This window comes from Bubalus kerabau, chromosome 10 (assembly GCF_029407905.1).
Source record: "Bubalus kerabau isolate K-KA32 ecotype Philippines breed swamp buffalo chromosome 10, PCC_UOA_SB_1v2, whole genome shotgun sequence".
NCBI classification, from domain to species: domain Eukaryota; kingdom Metazoa; phylum Chordata; class Mammalia; order Artiodactyla; family Bovidae; genus Bubalus; species Bubalus kerabau.
The window spans coordinates 106,958,255-106,984,171 of record NC_073633.1 but is presented as its reverse complement, the minus strand read 5'-3'; the positions used below and the strand labels follow the sequence as shown (position 1 = coordinate 106,984,171).

Here is a 25,917-nt window from a genome sequence, read left to right as displayed (position 1 = left end):
CACCAACCAAAGGATGCTCTGTCATTCCTTACGCTGATTAGGCAATCCCTGGAGGTGTCCCAGTTTTGGATTATCTTGTGGACGCAGCCTTCCCCACTACACATCTCATACTGAAGTTTTGACAGACGTAACAGGGAGGGAAAAGTCTGCAGAGAAAACATGACGTACATAGGCTGAAACCTGCTTTGCCTTTTTCTCTGCCACCAGCAGGACAGGGGAGTGACAGCAATGGGGCGCTAAACAGTGTCCCCAGGGCGGGAGGGTGAGCAGGAACCCTGGGGAGTGTGTACGGGACAGACACGGAAGAGGCGAGGCCGTGCTCAGAGAAGCAGGGGCAGAGCCGCCAGCCGGGCCAGCGAAGGCGCAGTTGCAGGGAGGTCGTGGGCCGCTGAGCCAGATGCGCCAGGGGCTCCTGCCGAAGCGCCCGTTGGCCCTGTAAACTTGGGGCAGTGCCGAAGCGCCTGTTGCCCTGGCAACGCGGAGGCGGCGGGACCGGCTCTCGCGGGGAGGAGGCGCAGCCTGTGCCGCAGCTGGAGCGAGACGGGTGGAGGACAGCGAGTGGCGGAAAGAGAAAATCAGTGTCGGGTATGAACCGGCACACGTGGAATCTGAGACCGTGGTGCGGACGCGCTTCTTCACAAAGCAGAAATAGAGACATCAGACGTGGAGAGCAAACCTCCGGACACCAACGGGGAAGGGGAGGGGGATGGCTTGGGAGGTTGGCCTGGAGGGCCAGCAAGCGTCTTGACTAGAGGCGGCCGTCGGGGCTGCCCTGCACGGAGCCGACAGGCTCACTCAGAGGTCGGCTTGGGAGGCTGGGACTGACGTGCACACACTTATATGTGTACAGCAGGTGACTACTGAAAACCTGCTGCCCGGTGCAGGGAACTCTCCCCGGTGCTCTGCGGTGACCTAGAGGGGAAGGAAGTCCGAAAGAGAGGGGCTGTGTGTACACGGAGAGCTGGTGCACGCTGCTGTACTGTAGAGACTAACGCATCCTAAACACCCTCAAGCAACAATGCGCCCATAAAACGTTTTTAAATCCAATTCGGAGGTGGGGGGAGAGTGGGACAGGAAATGGCAGCTTCCACACTCGCTTGGGGACGTGTGGCCCTGGAGGGTGGGAGAAAGACCCAGCGGCAAATCAAAGGCTGTTTTTTTGTTTGTTGGTTTGTTTTGCTTTTACTTTGTCTCCCTGAGAGGGACTCAACCACACCGCGGTGGTTAAATGCCGCCTGTAGTTAAATGGTTACAGCTTTGGCACCAGCCAGGCCTCCCTCTTTATTCTTCTGTGGGCGCCATTAACTCCTGTAACCTTGGACGAGTCACTTCTCCGAGCTCCACTCTTTTCGTTGTAAAACAGGGATTCAAATTCTTTCTAGGTCATATGGTTATTATGGGGACCGCATAAAACAACACCTACAAGGTACTTTGGCCATCTGATGTGAAGGGCCGACTCACTGGAAAAGACCCTGATGCTGGGAAAGACTGAGGGCAGAAGGAGAAGGGGCCAGCAGAGGATGAGATGGTTGTGAGAGAATCAATTCCTAGGCAGGTTGATAAGAAGTCCAGGGGTTCCCAAGGAGAGAGGGGTCTGGAATTCTCAAGGAGGAGGAAAAGACAAACTTTTTTTCCTTTACATTCCTTAGGATTATATAACAATAATGTATCCTGCTTGGAGACAGTGGAAAAAACCTTCTGGCTAATCCTGTTATCTTAAGGTGTAAAATGTGAGAGTGGGTCTAGTGAGGACTTTACAACCTCCAGACAGTCTTTTGATTCACTGTAATAACTAATTAAGAGCATATAATTCCTTTGCTAACACTAGTTAGGGGGGCTCTTTCTGCCCCCTTCTGATGCCTATGTCAGAAGCCTTCTCTATCTCCTTTGTACTTTAATAAAACTCTATTACACAAAAGCTCTGAGTGATCAAGCCTCTTCTCTGGCCCCAGATTGAATTCTTCCCTTCTGGAGGCCAAGAATCCCCGCATCTTTCGTGGTTCAGCAACAACCTTTCAGCTGGATGGCATCACTGACTCAACGGACATGAGTTTGAGCAAACTCTGGGAGATAGTAAAGGACAGGGAGGCCTGGCATGCTGCAGTCCACGGGGTCACAAAGAGTCAGACACAACTGAGCAACTGAACAACAAGGCGCTTGGCACAGCAAGAACTCAGCAAGTGTAAGCTGTCCTCACAGCGGGCGTCAGTGGGAAAGACGAAGTGTGCAGAAGGGAAGCGGTGATGACTGAGCCAAGTCTCGAAGCGTCCCATGTCTAATGCAGAGACAAGAGAGCCGGTTCTGATGCCGGCACCTGGTCCGACTGCCCTGATGGATGTTCTATGTGGACTGTGGTCAGAGGATGTACAAAGACAGGGGCTGGGCCTCCACCAAGTTCATGGGACACCAGCAGGCTGATCGTCATTTAAGACATGTCTGCAGACTTCCCTGGCTGTCGAGAGGTTGAGACTTGGGCTTTCAATGCAGGGGGCGCGGGTTCAATCCCTGGGTGGGGAGCTGAGGCCCCACACGCTTCATGGTCAAAAACTCTAAAACAGAAGCAATTTTGTAACAAATTCAATAAAGACTTTAAAAAGTGGTCCACATCAAAAAAATCTTAAGGGGCTTCCCTGGTGGCTCAGTGGTAAAGAACACGGCCGCCAGTGCTGGAGACGTGGGTTCAATCCCTGGTCCAGGAAGGTCGCACATGCCGTGGGGCAAGTAAGCCCTGAACCCCCTGCGTCGAGAGCCTTGGCTGCACAAGAGAAGCCTCCGCAGTGAGAGACCCGAGCACCACAACTAGGGGGGCCCCTGTGGCGAGGAAGACACATCACATCCAAAAAGCAAATAAAATTATTTTTTAAAGTCTTTAAAAAAAGAAAGACATGTCTATACGTAGGGTGCAATTTGGTCTAAGACTTGAAAAAAGAAAGTGAACGTGAAGTCGCTCAGTTGTGCCCAACTCTTTGCGACCCCATGGACTGCAGCCCACCAGGCACCTCCATCCATGGGATTTTCTAGGCAACGGTACTGGAATGGGCTGCCATTACTTTCATCTTTTCCTGGCAGCAGAGTTTGGAGGGAATTGCAAACTCTCTTTCCTCTCAGTTTTTGGTGGTCTCCATCATCTAGCACAGAGAAAATTAGAATCGGAAGTGACCAGTGGCTCAGGTCGGGCTTCACAGATGGTGCTAGTGGTAGAGAACCCACCTGCTAATGCAGGAGACGTAAGAGACGTGTGTTTGACCCCTGGGTTGGGAAGATCCCCTGGAGGAGGGCACTTCAACCCACTCCAGTGTTCTTGCCTGGAGAATCCTGTGGACAGAGGAGCCTGGCGGGCTACAGTCCACAGGGTTGCAAAGAGTCGGACACAACTGAAGTGACTTAGCAAAGCACAGCACAGTGACTCAGGTCAGGTCATAGGAGACACCAGAAATGGACTTTTGAAATGAGGACCAGGAAAATAAGAAAACTGGAGAAGTAAAGGATCACAGGGGCTCAGTCGAGTAAGACAGCGGAGACTTCAAGGCGGAAAGGTTGTAACGTTTGCAGGCCGGTCTCTTCATCTCCGCGGAAGCTGCAGCCGAAGACGGCTCAGTGCCTGGAAGGCCAGCAAGCGTCTGGACTAGAAGCAACCATCAGGGCTGCCCTGCACGGAGCCGACAGGCTCACTCAGAGGTCAGCTCAGGGGTTCCCTGGTGGCCCAACAGTAAGACTCTGAACTCCCAGCACAGGGGCGTGGGTTTGATCCTTGGTGGGGGAGCTAGATCCCATGTGCTGCAACTGAGACCAGCGCATCTAATTTAAAAAGGACGTTGGCTCAGAAACGTATCAAGTGACTTAATTACAACTGTCTGGTGAATATCACGCACTATACTGAGGGTTCTGATTGAGGATTGCTCTAAGTAAGGCTTTGAAAATGGCACTGATGGAGGAATGTGCCGGGAGCCAGTGTGAGGAACTCTGCCCATGGCAAAGGTCATGAGGAAGGAGGCTCGGCATACGCAAAGGCGGGATCAAGCCTCAGGAGTCCCCCCTGGAAATTCTCGAACATCTACCCCCAAAACCAGAGTCTGCCTACTTTCTGCTTTGTGCTCTCACCTACACCTCTGACTTTACAGGGGGCTGTCCCCCACCACCTCTCTCTGAAAAAAGAGTTAACTTCCAGCTCCAGTTAATGAAGTTCTTGGGTGTGATAGTGTTTCAACCTACAAACTCCTTTGGAAGTCCTCTAGCCTGCCTGAATAGGTTTTTCCTGCCACATGTGATTGTTCAGAGCCTCCCAACTGTGAGAGGCAGGAGATGTTCTAAACTGTCTAAATACAGATTCCTTTGAGCAGTTAAAAGATTGATTAGAAATTGTATTGGTGAAGGGTTTTTCACTTATTGGGCCAATGTTTGCTGCTAAGTCTCCATATCCCTTACCTGCTGTGTCCCTGGCAGTGTATTGATTAATATAATTGGTGTAAGTAGTAGCTTTAATGTTTGTAACCTTGGACCCTTGAGTTAATTTTTTTTCTTGTTATAGCCCACCACACCTTTGCCCTGTAGGAATGCAACTTTATCTAATGCTTTTGGAGGGTGGAGCCTGACTAATCATCTTTAGAGAAAAATACGTTTTCTGAAGAAAGGGTCTTAAAATGTTAACAGGCCTCCGGGCCAGAAGATGATGCAGATCACCTAAACTTTTGCATATGGTAAGTTTGCAGGAAGAAAGCCTGGCTTACTGCATGACTCTACCCTTTCCCCCATTATCCTCTGTGCATAACTTAAGGTGTAAAAACTACTTTGGAAAATAAAGTGCGGGCCTTGTTCACTGAAGCTTGGTCTCCCCATGTCGTTCTTTCTCTCACCTTCTGGCTGAATTATTCAGCCTCTTTTCTCCACCGAATTTCCTCACTGAGCTATCCTTATTTAACCACTCTTTATATCCTTAATTAACGTTTAATTAAGCAATTGTTTCCTGATCCTCGCCGACACCGTCTCTGCTTGGAATTCCCTGGGTCCACCGGCACTGGACCCCAGCAGGAATGTTTCTTAAATTTTTCTCCGAGAGCCTCTGAGTAAGAGGCCATTCCTGGAGATGAAGAACAATTGTACCAGCGCCCTTGGCACAGAGAATAGATCCTCAGAACATTCCACAGGAAGAAGCTGACTGCCTCACACAGGGCTTCAAACCATGTTGGTTTAACCCTCCAACACCTACTGCTAATCTGAGAAAAAAGTAAAATGAAACAGTAAAATGAAAAATAAATGAAACAGGAAGTGATCTGGATCAAAAAACAAATAGACAATGGTAACTGGTTATTCCCGCCTCCCAACAAAGTACAGAAAGATATTAGAGAAAGAGCTTTGACTGCACTGTATAATGGTACCCTTCTCAGCAATAATTCAAAATAATTCTTCTCCTTTCTGAAGCTAATTAGAGATATTTATCAGATTCAACAAGAGGCCCTTTTCACACTGAAGGTGCGTAATTCAAAAGAGGAGGACAGTGAAGAAAAGGAAATAAGGTAATTCCTCATAAATGGTGAGAAAAATTGGTAGTTTCCAGAATAATCCATGAGAGGGTGAGGTGGGGCAGGGAGGCGTAGTTGGGGTGCCCCAGATAAACAGAACCAATTGGAGACATGATGGATGAAGATAGAGATACAGATACAGGTGTGTGTGCTAGGCGCTCAGTCGCGTCCCTGTGGACTGTAGCCCACCAGGCTCCTCTGTCCTTGGGATTCTTCAGGCAAGAATACTGGAGTGGTTACCTATTCCTGTCTCCAGGGAGTCTTCCCTAACCAGGGATCCAACCTGGGTCTCCTGTATTGCAGGCAGATTTTTTTTTTTTAACCATCTGAGCCACCAGGGAAGCTCTATAGATATAAAGAGATTTATTATGAGGAATTGGTTCATGGGACTGTGGAGGCTGAGAGATCCCGTGATCTCCTGTCTGCAAGCTGGACAAGCAGGAAAGCTGGTGGTGTAGTTCAGAGGCCTGATAATCAGGCATCTGGTGGCCCAGCCAAGCTGACACGTAAAATTAACCGTCACAAAGGAGAGAGGGGAGAGAGAATCCGAAAGAATGGTGCCTGTGTGCTTGTCAGGGCCCACCCGACAGGAGCCACGCTGGTGCTCATACAGGAAGGCCCCTAAGGACCTATTTTTTAAGTCAGACCACTAAGAATCCCAGAGCCAGTGATGACCACCAAAGCCATGGCTCCCCTGGAATTCACAGCAGTCTTGGGAGAAGGAAGGGGAGGGCTTTGAACTGACCTTACCCAGCTCTTCGGGGGCAGGGTAAACACCTTAACATCCATTTCAGCATCAGACACCAATCCTCTGACAAGTTCCAAAATGAAGCGGGGCAAAGGTTAACTGAATTCTGCATAAAGAATGCACTCATCATAGCAAATTCCCTTTTTCAACAACACAGGTCTCGACTTTACACATGGACATCACCAAGTGGTCAGTGCCAGAGGGACAACTTCCAGCCTGTGGACGAGGGTCTGAAGTCTGTAGATCTCCTAAGGGTGGGCTGGGCCTTTTTCACCTTTCTGCCTCTAATGCCCAGAGCAGCACCTGACCAGGGGTAGAGGCTCAGTCTTTGTTTGCTAAATGAATGGATGATTGAATGAACAGACCTTTGGCCCTAAAATGCCATAAACGCTAGAGTAAAGCCAGTCATTCCCTTAGATTCTCTTTCAGCTTTAGTAACTCACATTCAGTAATTTAAGCTCATTTAGAGGTCTCTTTTGGGAGTGTTAGCTAGGAGAGGCAGTGCAGAATGGCTAGCCAGGTAGGCACAGTAGTAGCTGAAAAAGAGATAGCTGTCAGGATGGCTCTCAAAGAGGAGAGAGATTGTAACACGTCAAGAACGGAGTCAAAGTTGGTTCCTTTAGGAGCTTACTCTGAGCCAGGCACTTCTGGTCATTTTATAGACATTAAATCTTTTAAGCTGTGCAACTCAGCTGTGAGATTGGCATAATTATTCTGTTTCACTGAAGGGGAAGCTGAAAGCCAGAAGAATTAACAAACTTGCCAGTATTCAAATAGAAATCTGATTTTCCCACTACATGTTACTGAATTGATTTTGTTTTCTATTTTAATTATTGAATATTTAAAAGCAATAGATAGCCACTAGGAAGCAATCAAGAGTCAGCCACAGTAAAACACAGAATTACTTACTGCGAGCTTCTTAAGTCCGTGTGTTTCCAGGTTTACGTCTGAACAAAATTTCAGACATCTTTTTAGGCATTGGAATATGATATATAAATAGATAGGTAAATAGCTGTAGAAATAAAAGCTATTGAAAAAATGGGATAAATCTGTATATGACATTTAGAAAAATAATTACATTTTTACTTGAATTTTGTAGGAAAAATAATTGACAAAGAATAGAAGAGATCATTACATTTCAAATAAATGTTTCTCTTTTTTCAAGAGGTATTTGTCAAAAGATCCATGTAAAATTAAGCAACAAAAAGTATTGAGGTTGAAAAAATGACCTCCCTCTCTTCCTTCCTTCCTCCCCCGCCTCCCTCTCTTTTCTCCTTTTTAAACTAGATGTTTCTCTCATAGATTCTTTGTCTTGTCTGATTGCTCTGGATACAGCGTCCAATAATATGTTGAATAGAAGTGGCTGAAGTGGGCATTCTTGTCTTGTTCTTGATTTTAGAGTAGAAGTGTTCAGTCATTCATTACCGAGCATGATACGGGCTGTGGGTTTTTCATATTTGGCCTTTATTATGTGGAGCTGTTTCCTTATATTCCGAGTTTGTTGAATGTTTTCCTTATGAAACGATGTTGCGTTTTGCCAAACACTTTTTCTGCATCGATTCAGATGATTGTGTGTTTCTCCCTTTCATTCTGCTGATGTGGTGAGTTACAGTGACCGCTTTCCGTGTGTTGTATCATCCTTGCTCTACTGGAATAAATTCTGCTTGGTCACGGTGCATAACCCTTTCAGGACGCTGTTCAATTCAGTTTGCTAGTTTTTTTTTTTTGAGGACTTTCACGTTGGTGTTCATAAGGGATGTCATTCTATAGTTCTCTTGTCCTGCTCTTTTTTGGGTTTTGGTATCTGAGTGATGCAGTGCCATAGAGTGAGTTCAAAGTGTTACCTCTGCTTCAGTTTTTGGAAAGAACTTGGCATTATTTAAAAATGCTTAGTAGATTCCTCTAGGGGGGCCATCTGGTCCAGGGCTTTTCTTTGTTGGGAGGTTTTTGATTATGCATTCGATCTCTATGCAGACCTTATATTTTTTTGTGATTCAGTCTTGGTAAATTGCATGCTTCTAGACAGTTCTACACTTCACCTGGGTTATCCAGTTTGTTACACAAGTGCTCATAGTATTCTCTTATAATCTTATTTCTGTAAAATCAATAGTAATGCTCCCAGTTTAATTTTTAAATTTTAGTTATTTGAATCTTCTTTCATTTTTTCTTAGTCAACCTAGCTAAATGTTTGTCAGTATTTTGATCTTTTTTAAAGAACACATTCTTGGTTTTGCTTATTTTTTCCTATTGTTGTATTATCTATTTTATTTAGCTCTGTTATTTCCGTCCTCTGCTAACTTTGAGTTTACTTTGTTCATATTCTAATACCTTGCGGTGCAAAATTGGGTTGTGGGTTTGAGATCTTGCTTCTCTTTAATGTAATCGTTTATAGCCATAAATGTTCCTCTTCTGCTGCGTCTGCCGCTTTCCGAGAGTTTCCGTATGCTCTGCTTTCATTACCGTTTGTCTCAAGATGTTTGCTGATTTCCCTTGTGATTTCTTCTCTGACTTATTGGCTGTATAAGAGTTATTTAATTTACACAGATTTTGGAATTTTCTCCTTCTGCTGTTGGTTTCTAGTTTCATTCTGTTGTGATTGGAAAAGACACTCAGTGTGATTTCAGCTTTCTATTAAGACTTATTTTGTGGCCTAACATATGGCGTATCCTGGAGACTGGTCCATGTGCATTTGGAAAAAATGTGTGTTCTGCTCTTGTTTGGTGAAGTGTTCTGTACAAACGTTAGGGTTAACCTGTTCTGTAACTAACTTAGCGGTCTTATTCCAGCATCCTTCTGTATAAACGTCAGGGTTAACCTGCCCTGTAGCTAACTTAGCGGTCTTATTCCAGCATCCTTCTGTATAAACGTCAGGGTTAACCTGCCCTGTAGCTAACTTAGCGGTCTTATTCCAGCATCCGTCTTTCACCGTGCGTGTACATACATATGCATGATGCATCTCCGATCGTCCTTTGAACGATTTTCCATCTCTCATTTTTTCTTTCCTTTTTGTTCCTTCACTGAGTTAAAGATATCTTCTATTTAAAAATCTATTTTTGCTCACTGTATATTTGAGAATTATTACTTTAACTTTTTGAAAATTGTGGTTTGACATGTGGCTCCAACAAAGAAGAGCCCATTCTGCAGCCACCCTTCAGGGGGCCGGGATGACCGTCTGATCTGACCCTCCTGCTCATGGTCTTCTCTCGAGGCTGACTAAGGGAACAAACCACCTCTCCCCTGAGCCGCACTAAAAATTTCAAAACAAATCTTACAAAATATAGCTCAGGGAAAATAAAAAACACACAGACACACAGATTTTATATAGCAGTTTATACAGCATAAACTTAGTGCTTCAGGCAAGCCTCTCTTGTAACAACCATGGAAGCTACTGAATAACACTCATGAGCAAGCATCATCCCAGACTCCCGGAGCCAGAAGCCCGGGAGAGAGGGGCGGGCATTGTGTATTGTTCACGGTTCTCGAGTGACACAAGTGTACAATGAGAGAAAAGGGTGCCTGCTGAAGGAAAAAGACCAGAGAGGGATCTACAGACGGCAGCCTCCACCTTCAGAGGAGGACAGAATCGTCCCTTCCTCAGTCTAAGCTGAACTAGGTAAGAGGCTCTCATCTTGGGGCTCCCCCTCACGGGATGGGACCCTTGGAGATGGGAACCACCCTGGCAATTGGAGCAGGGAAAACTGAACACAGAGAGTGGTTGCCTGGGGAAATACGTCGACTGCGTGAAGGGAGGAGCAGAACTCCAGGGGTGCAGGTGTAGCTGTGCCCCGGGGGTGCAGAAAGCAGCCACCAGCTGCTCCTTGAGCGGAGGGAAAGTGGCAGGGGGTCCCGGACACTCAAGAGGAGTGCCGCCCCTCCCTCGGAGCTGAGAGGCATCCTCCTTGAAGCCCAACTGGAGGGCATTTCAGGGCTTTGGAGAGTTTCTGATTTTCTTCTGCTTTAGGCTCTGAGGGATTTAGTGGATGTGATGATGGTTAACATTATGTCAACTTGGTTTGGACAAGGTACCCAAATATTTGGTCAAGTACCAGTCTGGATGTTGCTATGGAGGTATTTTGAGATGAGATGAACAATTAAATTGGTAGACCTTGCGTCAAGCCGGTGATCTTTCAAAATGTGGGTGAACCTCCTCCAATCAGTTGAAGACGTCAACAGGAAAGACTGAGGTCCTGGAGGAGGAGAGTCTTCAGCCCGGGACTCTCTTTGGACTGGAGCCACACTGTCAGTCCTTCCTGGGCCCAGAGCCGGCCTGCTCTGCAGACGTGGATGAGCCAGCCTCCACATTCGCATGGCAGCCCCTTAAAACAGATTCCTGTGTCTGCACAACCTGTGGGCTCTGTTTCTCCGCAGAACCCCGGCAAACACACGGGCTGTTGCCTGCCCATCCTCCCCAGATGGTGCCTCTCACTTAGTGTTCTCCTCTGTCCCAGGTCCCCTCTCCAGGAGTGAGAGGCATTGATGCTGGTCGCTACCTTCCATTCCCAGGAGATCAAGTCTAAGCAACGCACGGAGAATGTAAAAGGTCCTTGCAGTTAGTGTAAAACTCCAGAGGACCCAGGATGACCAAGAAGGGAAGGGATTCTAGTAAATGAAAGAGAAGAGTCAGAGCAGACTCCCCTTCAGTATCAGTATCAGTCAGTTCAGTCGCTCAGTCGTGTCCGACTCTTTGTGACCCCCATGAATCTTAGCACCCCAGGCCTCCCTGTCCATCCCCAACTCCCAGAGTTCACCCAAACTCATGTGCATTGAGTCGGTGATGCCATCCAGCCATCTCATCCTCTGTCATCCCCTTCTCCTCCTGCCCTCAATCCCTCCCAGCATCAGGGTCTTTTCAAATGAGTCAGCTCTTCCCATTAGGTGGCCAAAATACTGGAGTTTCAGCCTCAGCATCAGTCCTTCCAATGAACACTCAGGACTGATCTCCTTTAGGATAGACTGGTTGGGTCTCCTTGCAGTCCAAGGGACTCTCAAGAGTCTTCTCCAACACCACAGTTCAAAAGCATCAATTCTTCAGCATTCAGCTTTCTTCACAGTCCAACTCTCACATCCATACATGACCACTGGAAAAACCATAGCCTTGACTAGATGGACCTTTGTTGGCAGAGTAATGTCTCTGCTTTTTAATATGCTGTCTAGGTGGGTCACAGCTATCCTTCCAAGGAGCAAGCATCTTTTAATTTCCTGGCTAGCAGTCACCATCTGACTTTCCGTAGAGGAGGGAAGAAAGAATTCCGGAAAAAGATGAGCAAGCAGGTTCCTCTGCCTTCAAGCTCGCTTCCAATCCCGACCTCCCTGGGCAGGGGAGGTGCTCATCGCCTTGGCTCTGATGCAGACACACCCTGCCTGCAGCCATGACCCTCCCTCCCCTCGTCGCCTGCCCCGCCTTCTGCACGGAGCTCCCCACTGCGCATGCCCGTTCTCCCAGCCCTTGCTTCCCGCCCACTTTTCCACGCAGACCTCCCTGACTTTCTCAGTCTACACGGACTCTCACTTCTCTCTGGTCATCGTGGAAATGTTTCGGATGCTTTGTTTCCAACCCTTGGTCACATGATGTGCTTTCAGTGTGCCCCTGAAATTCGGGGCTCCCTGAGATTCGCGCTGTACCTTCAAAGCAGCTCACCGGGGCGGGTCTTGAGCCGTGCTAAACATTGAGCTGACTTTCAAGGACCCACGAGAAAGCAGCGATGAATGTTTCCAACGCACGTGGAGAAGCAGATGAGGTGGTGCCCATGTTCACGTTTGGGTTAGACAAAGTCAAGAAGGTATCATGGGAATAGGTGCACCATGCGGGTTTTTGATCATCTCAACAGCCATCAGCCCAACCGACCTGAATGTACAATGCTCTGCTGTAATTTACAATCTCAGGTGTTCATGAATCCTTCTCATCAAAGGGAGACAGGTCCTTTTCTCCCCCCCACCTCACCCTGCCAGGCAGTGGTTCTGAAATATTACTATGCCAAAGGACTGATTTTTATGGGGAGGGTGGATGCATATTAAAATTAAAAATGTAGATTCCTTAGCCCCACCCATAGAGGTTCTGATGGAGAAGGTCTGGGCAAAGTCCTGGAAATCGGCATTAAAAACAACCTCCCTAGGGGACTATGGTGATTTTGAGGAAGGTAGTACATACTGTGGAGAAGGCAATGGCACCCCACTCCAGTACTCCTGCCTGGAAAATCCCATGGGTGGAGGAGCCTGGTAGGCCGCAGTCCATGGGGTTGCTAAGAGTCGGGCACGACTGAGCGACTTCACTTTCACTTTTCACTTTCATGCATTGGAGAAGGAAATGGCAACCCACTCCAGTGTTCTTGCCTGGAGAATCCCAGGGACGGAGGACAGCCTGGTGGGCTGCTATGGGGTTGCACAGAGTCGGACACGACTGACGCGACTTAGCAGCAGCAGCAGATACTGCGGGCTTCCCAGGCTGCGCTGGTGTGAAGAACCCGCCTGCCAGTGCAGGAGTTGTGGAAGATGCGGGTTTGATCCCTGGGTCAGGGGGATCCCCTGGAGCAGGGCATGGCCACCCACTCCAGAATTCTTGCCTGGAGAATCTCATGGACAGAGGAGCCGTGGGCTATGGTCCATAGGGTCACAAAGAGCTGGAACCAACTGGAGTGACTTAGCGCGCACACGTGCGCGGACTGGATGCATGGCCCCTGACGGCAGGGAATTCTGGAATGACTTAAATTCCAAGGCCTGCTGCTGGGAAGAGTAAACAAAATTCAATCAGCAAATGCTCAAGGGATACACAGAACTCTTCTACCAAAGGACAACTATGAGATGATGTATTTTTAAAAACAATTCCCTTGGAAACAGGAAAGCACTGCCTTCTGCCTAAATCCAGAAGGCTAAAGCATCGCTTGCATCTAGTAACTTTCAGAGAGCATAGATCCCCGAGGAGTTATCCGTGTTCCTGGGAAATTCAAGGTGATTAGCAATGGCTCTGAGGTGTAGAGGATGCTAATTTCTGGGAGGCTCTGGGATCCAGCCACAGGGGCACAGCCTGAGGGGTTGCAGGCTAGGCCCCGAGGAGGGTCTCTTTCCTGTCCTTTATAGCTTACGCTCAGGAAAGCTTTCTTTATTGGGGAATAAAAATGCCTGGAAAATTTGTTAAAGATTTCTGGGCCCTACCCTCAGAGCTTCTGATTCCTTTTCTTAGTTTTTAGTTGAAGGACATTTGCCTCACAGAATTTTGCTGTTTCCTGCCAACCCTCAGCATGACTCAGCCATAGGTTTACGTGTGTCCTCCCTTTGGAACCCCCTCCCGTCTCCCTCCCCTCCAGGTTGGTGCAGAGCCCCTATCTGAGTTCCCTGAGCCACACAGCACACTCCCCTTGACTACTATTTTACATATGGTAGTGTAAGTTTCCATGTTACTCTCTCCACGCATCTCACACTCTCCTCCCCTCTCCCCATGAGAGCTGATTCCTGAAGTCAGGTGTGTGGCCAGAGAGTTTTCATTCCCACCCAGTGCCCCGTTTCTGCTGTTGCTGCTGATCTGGAGTGCACACTCACAAAACTACTGCTTTATTTTTTTAATTAATTAATTTTTGGCCTCGTAGCATGTGGGTTCCTAGTTCCCCAACCAGGGATTGAACCCACATCTCCTGTGTTGGAAGGACAGTGTCTTAGTCAGTGGATTGCCAGGGAAGCCTTACTGCTTTCGAGCAAGGCCAAAACCTGCAAGGACTTGAGGACCAAACTGTAGTCTCAGTTCTCAGGTTGCACTCAAGTCACAGCCCACACCCCGGTGTGACTGCTTGTGTGCAAACTCGAGACAGTCTTGGGTGTTTTCTTTTTAACTTGAGATCATTTTTGACTTACAAATTGTAAAATAATGCAGAGTTTCCATATACCTTTTATCCAACTTCTTAACATCTTACATAACCACAGAACAATTATCAAAACTAAGACTGTAACATAGGTATAATACTATTAAGTAGACTATAGAATTTACTGAATGTCACCTTGGTTTGTCCACTAACATTTGTTTTATATTCCAGGATCCAATGAAGGATCCCACACGGCGTTCAGCCGCCACGCCTCCTGAGGCTTGTCTTTCGTTGGCTTGAGACTTTTGAAGAACAGCTGTCAGTAACTGTGTAGAGCATCCCTCAATTTAAGTCTGTGCGTGAGATTAGACTGATGTCATTGGCAAGGATGCCTCAGATGCTACCCCCATCTCAACGCGTCATTTCAGATGTCAGTATGCACAACTGGTAACATTAGCTCTGCTCACTTGATTAAAGTGGTGTCTGCCAGAATTCTCCACTTCAAAGTTACTAAAATTCTCCACCGTCAAGTTCTTTTTGTAATGCCTAAATATTTCGGTAGTTGGTGGAGGTCCTTTGAGACTGCACATACCCTGGTTCTGCTTAAATTTTTACATCACTAGTTTTGGTATTCGTCCATAGGTCTCGCCCGCAGCAATTACCACTTTGGGGTTCTAACGATAATTCGCTATTTCACTACTTTTTTCTACTTTCACTAATTAGAATTCTTCTATGCTCTTTATCTCTCATTGTTTTAAAATATTAAAGAACTTTAAAAAACATTTCTTGAAAGGTAGATTTGCTGGCAATGAATTCGCTAGATTTTTGTTTGAGAAAGTATTTGCTTCTCCTCCCCGTTTGAAGGATTTTTGATGGATATAGAATTCTAGATTGATAGGGCTTCTTTTTAAAATTTCAGTGTTTTAAATATGTCATACTATTTTCTTATTATATGCATGGTTTCTGATGAGATCTAATTCTTATCTTGCGCCTGTGAATGTACCTATTTTTCTAGCTGTCTCCAAGATTCTTTGTCTTTTGTTTTCTGCAGTTTGATTATATGCCTAGATATATCCAGTGTGTGTTTGTGTATTATATGTGTTTATACATATGTATTTATACATATATATGTATGTAATATGTATGTACGTATGTTATATAAAACTTGCTAGGTGTTCTCTGAGCTTCTTCGATCTTCTTTGTTTCTGTCATTAATTTTGGAAAGCTGTCAGCTATCATTTCTTCTAAAGTATCTTCTGCTCTGTTCTCATTGTCTTCTGGGATAACCCATTTGACATTGTCCCAAAGCTCCAGATGTCATGATTTTCTTTTTCACTCTCATCTCTTTCCATTTTAGTTTGAGCAGTTTCTATCTTCAAGTTCATGGATTCTCTTCTTAGCTGTGGCAGTTGACTAATATAAGTCCGTTGAAGGCACCATTCATCTCTGTTGCTGTGCTTTTTATTTCTAGCATTTCTACTCGATGCTTATACATTCCATCTCCCTACTGAAATTATCTATCTGATGTTGCCTGATGTCCACCTTTCCCTGTTGAATCTTTAACTTACTAATGATGGTGATTTTAAATTCCCTGCCAGATATTTCTAATATTCGTTTCAGATCGGATAGTTGCTTTGTCCTGGAGAATGTTTTCTTTTTACATTTTTTTTGCCTGCCTCATAATTTTTTTCTTTAAAGTTGGGCATCTTGTATATGCCAGTAGAGACTGAGGCAGAGCTTTTATGCCTAGACACGAGCATGCCTTTCCTCCTGATGAATGCTTGGTGTGAATGCTTGAATTAATCTATTAGGAGCTAGGCTGGCTTTGAGGTTGCCGTTGCTATGGTTACCCTCAGTGCTCCTCAGGCTCGCAGTCCTGAAGCAGAGCCTTGTGTTCAGGATGAAACCTGATTAGCCAGGGCGAGGTCTTGAAGTTTAGGTTTTCTCCTTGCACCCTTCTGAGAGAGGGTCTCCGCGCTCGTGTGCTGTTGATACCTGTCACCTGAAGCTTGTGAGCGCGGAGGCGGGGATGTTGGGAGCGTTTCAGACTCACCCTCAGTTTTAGAGAGCCGCCACCTCCCTGGCCGTCAGGGGCACCGCCGCAGTCCTCCGGCCCGCCCCCTGCTTGGACTTTTTGGTGCAGCACAGATTCCTGCCTCTCTTCCCAAAACAGCCTGGATGGGAGGGGAGTCTGGGGGAGAATGGACGCATGTACACGTATGGCTGAGGCCCTTTGCTTGTCCACCTGAAACGATCACAATATTGTTAATTGGCTATACTCCAATATAAAATAAAAATTTTAAAAATTAAAGAAAGCCCCTAGGGATGGGGACCCAGCTCCACCCAGCCCCCACTTCCCCACAGTGCCTCTTGCAGGGCAAAGCCCCCGGGGTGTTGGGTTTATGACAGAGGCTCCTAACAAGGGTTTTGCAGTACTTCAGGCTGCCGACCTTTAAGTGTATTACAAAGTAATGGTTGAAGGTCTCTGATTTTTGGAGCCTCAGGAGCCCTAAGTTCAAAGCCTAGGGCTGCTGCTTATCACACTTTGGCTCTAGGACACTCCTGGGATCTTAAAGGAAATATTTGGGTTTGCCAGATGGAAGAAATGTCAACAGCCTGGACAGGGAGCCGTTGCGGGTTCTGAGGCTGGGTGGATCATGGGCCGAGAGCCCAGACCTCTTCAGAGACCAGGGTGCTTCTCCCAGCTGTTCACCATCAGCCAGAGGGCCCAGACGAGGGGCAACCCCTTCTGGCCTCTGTCTCCTTCTGTCAAAAGCAAGGAGGTTGGATGAGATGGTTCCTAAGGGTCCTCCCAGTCTGATGCTTTCTGCTCAACAGTTCAGTTTCACCAGGCAGGGCTTTTCTGCATTATCCTCTTTATGGGGCCATCTTTCCTCCTCATTTCTGAAAGTGCCATGTGGACACCATTCTTAGCTTATAAAAAACAGCAACTATCGCTTATAAACCCTGCTCTCATCCCCCAAACCTTTTGCATTGATGAAGATCAACAGCCCTCTTTCGTAGCATGGTCTGCTTTAACAATATGCCAAGTACTATCAGGCTTGTTACAGTCCCACGAGGCAGGACCCAAGAGGATTAGACAGGAAAAGCAAGGTTTCATTATCCGGTCTAGAATGTTTCTCCAGCCAAGAATCCAAGATGATGTTCACAATCCCTAAAGGTTAATTTCTTATTTCCTTTTTCTGTGAGTGCAGTAAGTACCTGTTTAATGAAGCACTCTACCCCAACATCCTTAATGAGCATTCATGTAAGCTTCGTTAATAAAATAAGGCTTTATTAAATTTTCAGTTTTAATAAATAGACAGTCATTATCTCTGCAATGGGCCCCAAGCCCTGGTAAAAATACAGTGGTCTCTGGGACAGTTCAAAGAAACACGGTAAGCTCCAGTCTTCAGGGACAAGAGCGGACTCTCCCCATCACCTTGCTGCGGTTTAAAGGCCTGAAGCTGAATTTTATTTTCTTAACCATGCTGAGGTCCACATGCACCTCAGTCAAGCCTTAAGATCTTACAAATAAAAGAACAGAAAAACAAAAGCAGAGAAGCAGGCAAAAGGAGGAACAGGTGATTTCCGTAGCTGCAGCACCCCAGAAACATCCGCTCGGAAGGCAGCTCAGCAAAAAGAAAGCCCAGTCGCGTTCTGCCTTTGCTGAAGGGCCTCGGAGAGGCTGTGAACTCAGTCGTTGGGACTTCCAGGGGAGAACTCGCATCTTAAGGATCTGTATTTCCAGATGAAGAACGGAACAGCAGGAAATCGAGGCTTAAGTAAGCCGTCTGTCTCTTGGGTTCAAATTCTGGAGCAAGACGAGTCAGGAGACCACGTACTGACTGCTTGTGTGGTTCATTTCTAGAGTGAATTTAGACTTAAAGAAGGATGAAGGTAAGGAGAGAGGCATCGAGGCTTCACAGTCCCGCAGCCCTGGGACGGGGCAGCCTGCTGGAGAAGAGACCTCTCCAGTGGGGCTCCAGGCGGGAAGGAGCAGCTCCAGGAGGCGCCCGGCGGGGCGCCCCGCTCCTACCTGCCGGCGCTGGTCTCCGCCAGCCTGCCGTTCATGACGGCGAAGGCGCCCACGCCCCCGGAGAACTCGTCGTCCGCAGGCGGCAAGCTCCCCCTGCGCGGGCGGCCGCTGGCCGCTTCGGACAGCTGCTTCTGGAGGGCGGCCAGGGAGGCCTTGTTGGCCGCCAGCAAGTCCTTCATGGAGACCATCTCGCCCGAGAGGCGCCGCGCGCCCGAGCTGCCGTCCGTCTCCGCGGCCCCGCGGGCCCCGCTGCGCACGCGGCCCGGCCCCACGGCGTTCCTGCGGGGCGGCCCGCCGCGGCCCCGGCCCCGCCGGCAGCCCGCGCCGGCCGCCCGGCCCAGGGCCCAGTTCACCGCCTGCCGGACGAGGATGGACACGACGTTGAACAGCGAGTAGAGGCAGCAGACGCCCGAGAGCAGGAGGACGAAGTTGGCCACGCGGTAGAGGCCCTGGCCGTCGTAGCGCGCCTGCTGGCCGCTGACCAGGTCCCCGAAGCCGATGGTGCTGAAGGCCACGAAGCAGAAGTAGAGCGCGTCCAGGTAGCCCCAGCCCTCGGCGGCCGCGTACAGGGCGGCGGCCCCGCAGCACAGCGCCAGGGAGGCGGCGCCCAGGGCCAGCAGCACGACGCGCACGGACGGCTTCCCGGCCGCCGCCGCCCGCCCCGGGCTCCGCGCGCGCCGGCCCGCCCGCCTCCCTGGCCGCCGGGCGCCGCACCACCTCGTGACGTGGGCGATGCCGGTGATCAGGCGCTCCAGGAAGAGGTTGAAGAACAGGAGGGTGCTGGAGCACCCGAGGAGGCCGTAGACGATCAGGAAGACCTTCCCGCCCACTGTCGCTGGAGTGGCCATCCCAAACCCTGCAGGAGACAGAAATCGGAGGAGAGTGAGGGCCGGCTTGGCCGCGAATGGGGTCGGAGTCGCGGCCTTGATGGCCGGCGGTGGGGCTTCCCTGGTGGCTCAGCTGGTAAAGAATCCGCCTGCAATGCGGGAGACCTGGGCTCCATCCCTGGGTGGGGAAGATCCCCGGGAGCAGGGATAGGCTACCCACTCTAGTATTCTTGGGTTTCCCTGGTGGCTCAGCTGGTAAAGAATCTGTCTGCAGTGCAGGAGACCCCGCTTCCATCCCTGAGTCGGGAAGATGCCCTGGAGAAAGGAAAGGCTACCCACTCCAGTATTTTGGCCTGGAGAAGTCCATGCGGTTACAAAGAGTCAGACTTGCACTTCCCTTCACTTCAGGTTTAAGAAAAAGTTAATAAGGGGACTTCCCTGATAGCTCAGTTGGTATAGAATCCGCCTGCAATGTGGGAGACCTGGGCTCGATGCCTGGGTCGGGAAGATCCCCTGGAGAAGAGAAGGGCTACCCACTCCAGTGTTTTGGCCTGGAGAATCCCATGGACTGTATAGCCCACGGGGTCACAAAGAGTCGGACACAACTGAGCGACTTTCACTTCAGAGGACCTAAAGAAACAGTTCCCTTAAAAACACTCCGTTCCAGCCTTTCTAGGAATGGGAGGGAGAATTCCTACTTCCTTTTGAAGACATGAAGTGTTGATCAGAGCTGGGCTGCTCAAAGCCGGTATGGTGCGGCACTGCCAATCAGAAAAAGACACCTCTTCCTCCAAGTGGGCTCCAAGCCAGTGACAATGGCCTGGTGGTGAGAACATGGGCTGCATTCCAGCCTCCCCTCCCAATTCTGCTAGATGTTCTTGTACAGTAGACAACCCGAACAACCAGACTGAACAGACATTATTCAGAGAGATACACAAAGGCTCATACAAAGAAGTCTTACAGAGACTCATGGGAATTCACTTACTCTACAAACACTTATTGGCTGCCATTCCAGGAACTGGGACTAGAACGGTGGGAAAAGGCAGGTCTGGTCCCTGCCTTCATGGAGCTCTCATGTAGTAAAGTGTTTATTCTGTGATAGGCGTTGTGCTGGAGAATGTACAGGGTCCTACGGGAAATGCTAAGAGGGAAACCGTTCTCAGACTTAGGGTCTGGGAAGTGGAAGTCTAAACAGAAAGCTAAAGAAGAATCCGGCAGGCAAGGCAAGGAGGTGCGTGTGTGTGCGCACACACTCGTGTGTGGTACTAGTAATTCTTCAGACAGAAACAGCACGTGCCAGCAGATGTGGAAACCAACATTCTGCTCAAGATTTCCCCATCTTTTAAACAAAACTCTCATGCTCTGGGAGTGCTGAGGGATTGGTGGTGAGAGTTTGATAAAGTCTCTCTTGCCTTTGTCTCTTCCTGTTCACAATTGTGACCTTCTTGACCTTTCTACTCCCACACACAGACATGTAATTAAGAATACCAATGGTAGGACAGTGGACACCTCTAAGAAAAAGGAGAAACGGAAGAGGAAGACACTCAGCACTTGTCACTCAGGGGTGCTAAGCTTCAGCCCACCCTGAGGGACACAAATTCCTTCCAAGTAACTGATTCAGTAAACCTAATGGATCTTCTTTGTCTGAGGGGACAGGCATAAAAGTCCTTTTGAAAAAAAAAAAAACCACATCATTTGAAAAGTAAGTCCTCAGCATGCCTCCCCGGGTTCCGTTTTTAAAATTCAAATCAAACCTCGCTGTTTGCATAATCAGGTCCAGTCTCCTAGCTGGGGCCCCATCGCCGGGATCTCTTGGATTCGCCCACAGTCCTCTTTCCTGGTAACAGCCTGCTATCGGCAAACTAACGCTTTGCTTTGTTGCAGTGGCTGGGCCGGTGGTGGCCCCCAGCGTATCCACGGATGGAGTCAGATCAGACCTGTCTGTGAGCTCCTGAGATTATAACTGCTGCTCCCTGAGGGGGCGCCGAGGGCCGCCTTTCCCCAACACCCGGCCGCGCACACCTTGTTAATGTTTCAGTTCAGTTCAGTTCAGTCGCTCAGTCGTGTCTGACTCTTTGCAACCCCATGAATCGCAGCACACCAGGCCTCCCTGTCCATCACCAACTCCCGGAGTTTACTCAAACCCATGTCCATTGAGTCGGTGATGCCATCCAATCATCTCATCCGCTGTCGACCCCTTCTCCTCCTGCCCCCAATCGCTCCCAGCATCAGTCTTTTCCAGTGAGTCAACTCTTCTCATGAAGTGGCCAAAGTATTGGAGTTTCAGCTTTAGCATCATTCCTTCCAAAGAACACCCAGGGCCGATCTCCTTTAGAATGGACTGGTTGGATGTCCTTGCAGTCCAAGGGACTCTCAAGAGTCTTCTCCAACACCACAGTTCAAAAGCATCAATTGTTCGGCACTCAGCTTTCTTCACCGTCCAACTGTCACATCCATACGTTACCACTGGAAAAACCACAGCCTTGACTAGATGGACCTTTGTTGGCAAAGTAATGTCTCTGCTTTTCAATATGCTATCTAGGTTGGTCATAACTTTCCTTCCAAGCAGTAAGCATCTTTTAATTTCATGGCTGCAATCACCATCTGCAGTGATTTTGGAGCCTCCAAAAATAAAGTCTGACATTGTTTCCACTGTTTCCCGGTCTATTTTCCATGAAGTGATGGGACCAGATGCCATGATCTCCGTTTTCTGAATGCTGAGCTTTAGGCCAACTTTTTCACTCTCCACTTTCACTTTCATCAAGAGGCTCTTTAGTTCTTCACTTTCTGCCATAAGGGTGGTGTCATCTGCATATCTGAGGTTATTGATATTTCTCCTGGCAATCTTGATTCCAGCTTGTGCTTCTTCCAGGCCAGCGTTTCTCATGATGTACTCTGCATAGAAGTCAAATAAGCAGGGTGACAATATACAGCCTTGACGTACTCCTTTTCCTATTTGGAACCAGTCTGTTGTTCCATGTCCAGTTCTAACTGTTGCTTCTTGACCTGCATATAGGTTTCTCAAGAGGCAGGTCAGGTGGTCTGGTATTCCCATCTCTTGAAGAATTTCCCACAGTTTCTTGTGATCCACACAGTCAAAGGCTTTGGCATAGTCAATAAAGCAGAAATAGATGTTTTTCTGGAACTCTCTTGCTTTTTCAATGAGCCAGCAGATGTTGGCATTTTGATCTCTGGTTCCTCTGCCTTTTCTAAAACCAGCTTGAACATCTGGAAGTTCACAGTTCACGTATTGCTGAAGCCTGGCTTGGAGAATTTTGAGCATTACTTTACTAGCGTGTGAGATGAGTGCAATTGTGTGGTAGTTTGAGCATTCTTTGGCATTGCCTTTCTTTGGGATTAGAATGAAAACTGACCTTTTCCAGTCCTGTGGCCACTGCTGAGTTTTCCAAATTTGCTGGCATATTGAGTGCAGCATTTTCACAGCATCGTCTTTCAGGATTTGAAATAGCTCAACTGGAATTTCATCACCTCCACTAGCTTTGTTCGTAGTGATGCTTTCTAAGGCCCACTTGACTTCACATTCCAGGATGTCTGGCTCTAGGTGAGTGATCACACCATCGTGATTATCTGGGTCATGAAGATCTTTTTTGTACAGTTCTTCTGTGTATTCTTGCCACCTCTTCTTAATATCTTCTGCTTCTGTTAGGTCCGTACCATTTCTGTCCTTTATAGAGCCCATCTTTGCATGAAATGTTCCCTTGGTATCTAATTTTCTTGAAGAGATCTCGAGTCTTTCCCATTCTGTTGTTTTCCTCTATTTCTTTGCATTGATCGCTGAGGAAGGGTTTCTTATCTCCCCTTGCTATTCTTTGGAACTCTGCATTCAGATGCTTATATCTTTCCTTTTCTCCTTTGCTTTTCGCTTCTCTTCTTTTCACAGCTATTTGTAAGGCCTCCTCAGACAGCCATTTTGCTTTTTTGCATTTCTTTTTCTTGGGGATGGTCTTGATCCCTGTCTCCTGTACAATGTCACGAACCTCAGTCCATAGTTCATCAGGCACTCTGTCTATCAGATCTAGTCCCTTAAATCTATTTCTCACTTCCACTGTATAATCATAAGAGATTTGATTTAGGTCATACCTGAATGGTCTAGTGATTTTCCCTATTTTCTTCAATTTAAGTCTGAATTTGGCAATAAGGAGTTCATGATCTGAGCCACAGTCAGCTCCTGGTCTTGTTTTTGCTGACTGTATAGAGCTTCTCCATCTTTGGCTGCAAGGAATATAATCAGTCTGATTTCGGTGTTGATCATCTGGTGATGTCCACGTGTAGAGTCTTCTCTTGTGTTGTTGGAAGAGGGTGTTTGCTATGACCAGTGTGTTCTCTTGGCAAAACTCTATTAGCCTTTGCCCTGCTTCATTCCGTATTCCAAGACCAAATTTGCCGGTTACCCCAGGTGTTTCTTAACTTCCTACTTTTGCATTCTAGTCCCCTATAATGAAAAGGACATCTTTTTGGGGTGTTAGTTCTTAAAGGTCTTGTAGGTCTTCATAGAACTGTTCAACTTCAGCTTCTTCAGCATTGCTGGTCGGGGCATAGGCTTGGATTACTGTGCTATTGAATGGTTTGCCTTGGAAAGGAATAGAGTTACTATTTAGTTTTCCAATTAAATTCAACTGTCCTTTCTCAGCTTGTTAGTCACTCAATTGTATCTGACTCTGTGTGATCCCATGGACTGTAGTCCGCCAGGCTCCTCTGTCCATGGGATTCTCCAGGCAAGAAAACTGGAGTGGGTTGCCATTTCTTTCTACAGGGATCTTCTTGACCCAAGGCTAGAACCCGTGTCTCCGGCACTGCAGGCAGATTCTTTACCGCCTGAGCCACCAGGGAAGTCCTAAACCACATTACAGGACATTAATAGCATGAGCTACTCCTTAGCATATAATTAATTCCTCCAAGAGGCTGGAGGAAGACACCACATTTTAGCTTTTTAGCTGGATGGCATGGAGTGGAATGAGCAGGATGACCTGGTAAGGAAGGAACAAGGGACTGGGGATAATTCTGCTGGCAGGTATAATCCTGGCCCTTAGTGGTAGAATGTCAGACCATCATCTCTTCTCTGGAACGCTTGTTTTGAAACTTAAAGGTGCTCAGTGACTCTTGGCAGTGTAGGCTTCATTATTAGATATCCTCGTTTGATGTAAGGAAGTTCTGTCTTTGTTGTCTTGTCTTTGTTAGTATCGTTAATTCTTATCCCCAAGCTCGAGTTGAAATGAGGCGGCTGAAGTAGCAGAGGATTAAGAAAAAACTCAGTTTACAGACTGAACTGAGAGCGGTGGTTTTTTCTACCTAGTCCAGGAACACAGGGGGGTCGGCGAAGTGTTGAGTGACTGGTTCCTGATCTAGGGGCGCAGGGGCACCTCCTCCGGCTCAGTGAATTCCTGAAGCCAGTAAAGCTTCTGCATGTCCCCGCACGAAGACGATGTAAAAAGGAAACCTGGAGTCCTTACCCAAGGCTGTAAAGCTAGCAGGGTACCTCGGCTCTCTTCACTGAAACAGAACTGAGGCAACACGCAGGAAAAAGGAGCAGTGTTTATCTGGGGCCATTTATTGACCCAACAACATTCCAGAAACTGGGTAAAGTCACTGAAATGGGCACAGCCCAGAAATAGCAGCAGCTGTATACATGGAGGGGCGAGAGGAAACACTTGGCAATGATCAGAGGAGAACTTACTCATGTAATGCAGGGTTCAAGAGGGCCGTTTTCTTGTAGTGAATCATCCTTTCTGGGCTGCCCTGGTGTTCCAGGGGCTTCCCTGGGGTCTCAGACAGTAAAGCGTCTGCCCACAATGCGGGAGACCTGGGTTCCATCCCTGGTCAGGAAGACCCCCTGGAGAAGGAAATGGCCACCCACTCCAGGATTCTTGCCTGGAGAGTTCCAAGGACAGAGGAGCCTGGTGCTACAGTCCACGGGGTCGCAAAGAGTTGGACACAACCGAGCGGCTTCACTTCCTGATGGTCCAGTGGTTAAGAATCCATCTTGCAATGCAAAGGACACCGGTTCGATCCCTGGCCCAAGAAGATCCCACACGTCACAGGGCGGTAGAGCCCATGTGCCCCAATGACTGGGCTCACACACCACAACCACCAGGGCCCACACACCACAACCACTAAAGCCCACACACCACAACCACCAAAGCCCACACACCACAATACCAAAGCCCACACACACCACAACACCAAAGCCCACACACACCATAACCACCAAAGCCCACACACCACAACACCAAAGCCCACACACCACAACCACCAAAGCCCACACACCACAACCACCAAAGCCCACACACAACCACCAAAGCCCACACACACCATAACCACCAAACCCCACAGACCACAACACCAAAGCCCAGACACACAACCACCAAAACCCCCACACCATAACCACCAAAGCCCACACACCATAACCACCAAAGCCCACACACACCACAACCACCAAAGCCCACACACCACAACACCAAAGCCCATACACACCACAACCACCAAAGCCCACACACACAACACCAAAGCCCCCACACCACAGCCACGGGGGCCCACGGGCCCTGAGCCTGAGTTCCACAGCCCGAGATGCCACTGCGGTGAGAAATCTGCACACAGCAACGAGAGGGATCCCCGACTCGCCACGAGTAGGGAAAACTCTGCATGGCAGTGGGGACCCAGTGCTGCTGACAGTATGTTAGTATTGAAAAACCTTCCTTCCTGATGCACAGAGGACTCAATGATTTTCCTCTTGGTGAGCAGAGCAAAGGGAGTGAATGTAGCTCCCGACCTGGCATGCTGCAGTCCACGGGGTTCAAAGAGCCGGATGCGGCCGAGCGACCGAACCACAGCCAGCACAGGCAAGAGCAATAACTCACTACACGGCTGTCAGGTTCGGGAACTGGCGCCAGGCGTCTGGGCCACACCAGGATGGCCTGGACGGGGTCCTCCTTCTGGAAGCCCGGCGTCCAGACTGGGACAGATAAACTGCCTGCAC

The 25,917-nt window shown here is 48.3% G+C and overlaps 1 protein-coding gene across 1 annotated transcript in view; it reads right to left on the bottom strand.

Annotated features, from left to right (window-relative positions):
• Positions 1-17,347: 17,347 nt before the first annotated feature.
• The window catches only part of KCNK13 (potassium two pore domain channel subfamily K member 13), a 108,837-nt gene continuing 100,267 nt past the window's right edge, over positions 17,348-25,917 (bottom strand). The window contains exon 2 of the mRNA XM_055538908.1: positions 17,348-18,952. Within this exon, the coding sequence (XP_055394883.1) occupies positions 18,093-18,952 (860 nt within the window). The 3' untranslated portion in view covers positions 17,348-18,092. The remainder of the gene's footprint in view (positions 18,953-25,917) is intronic.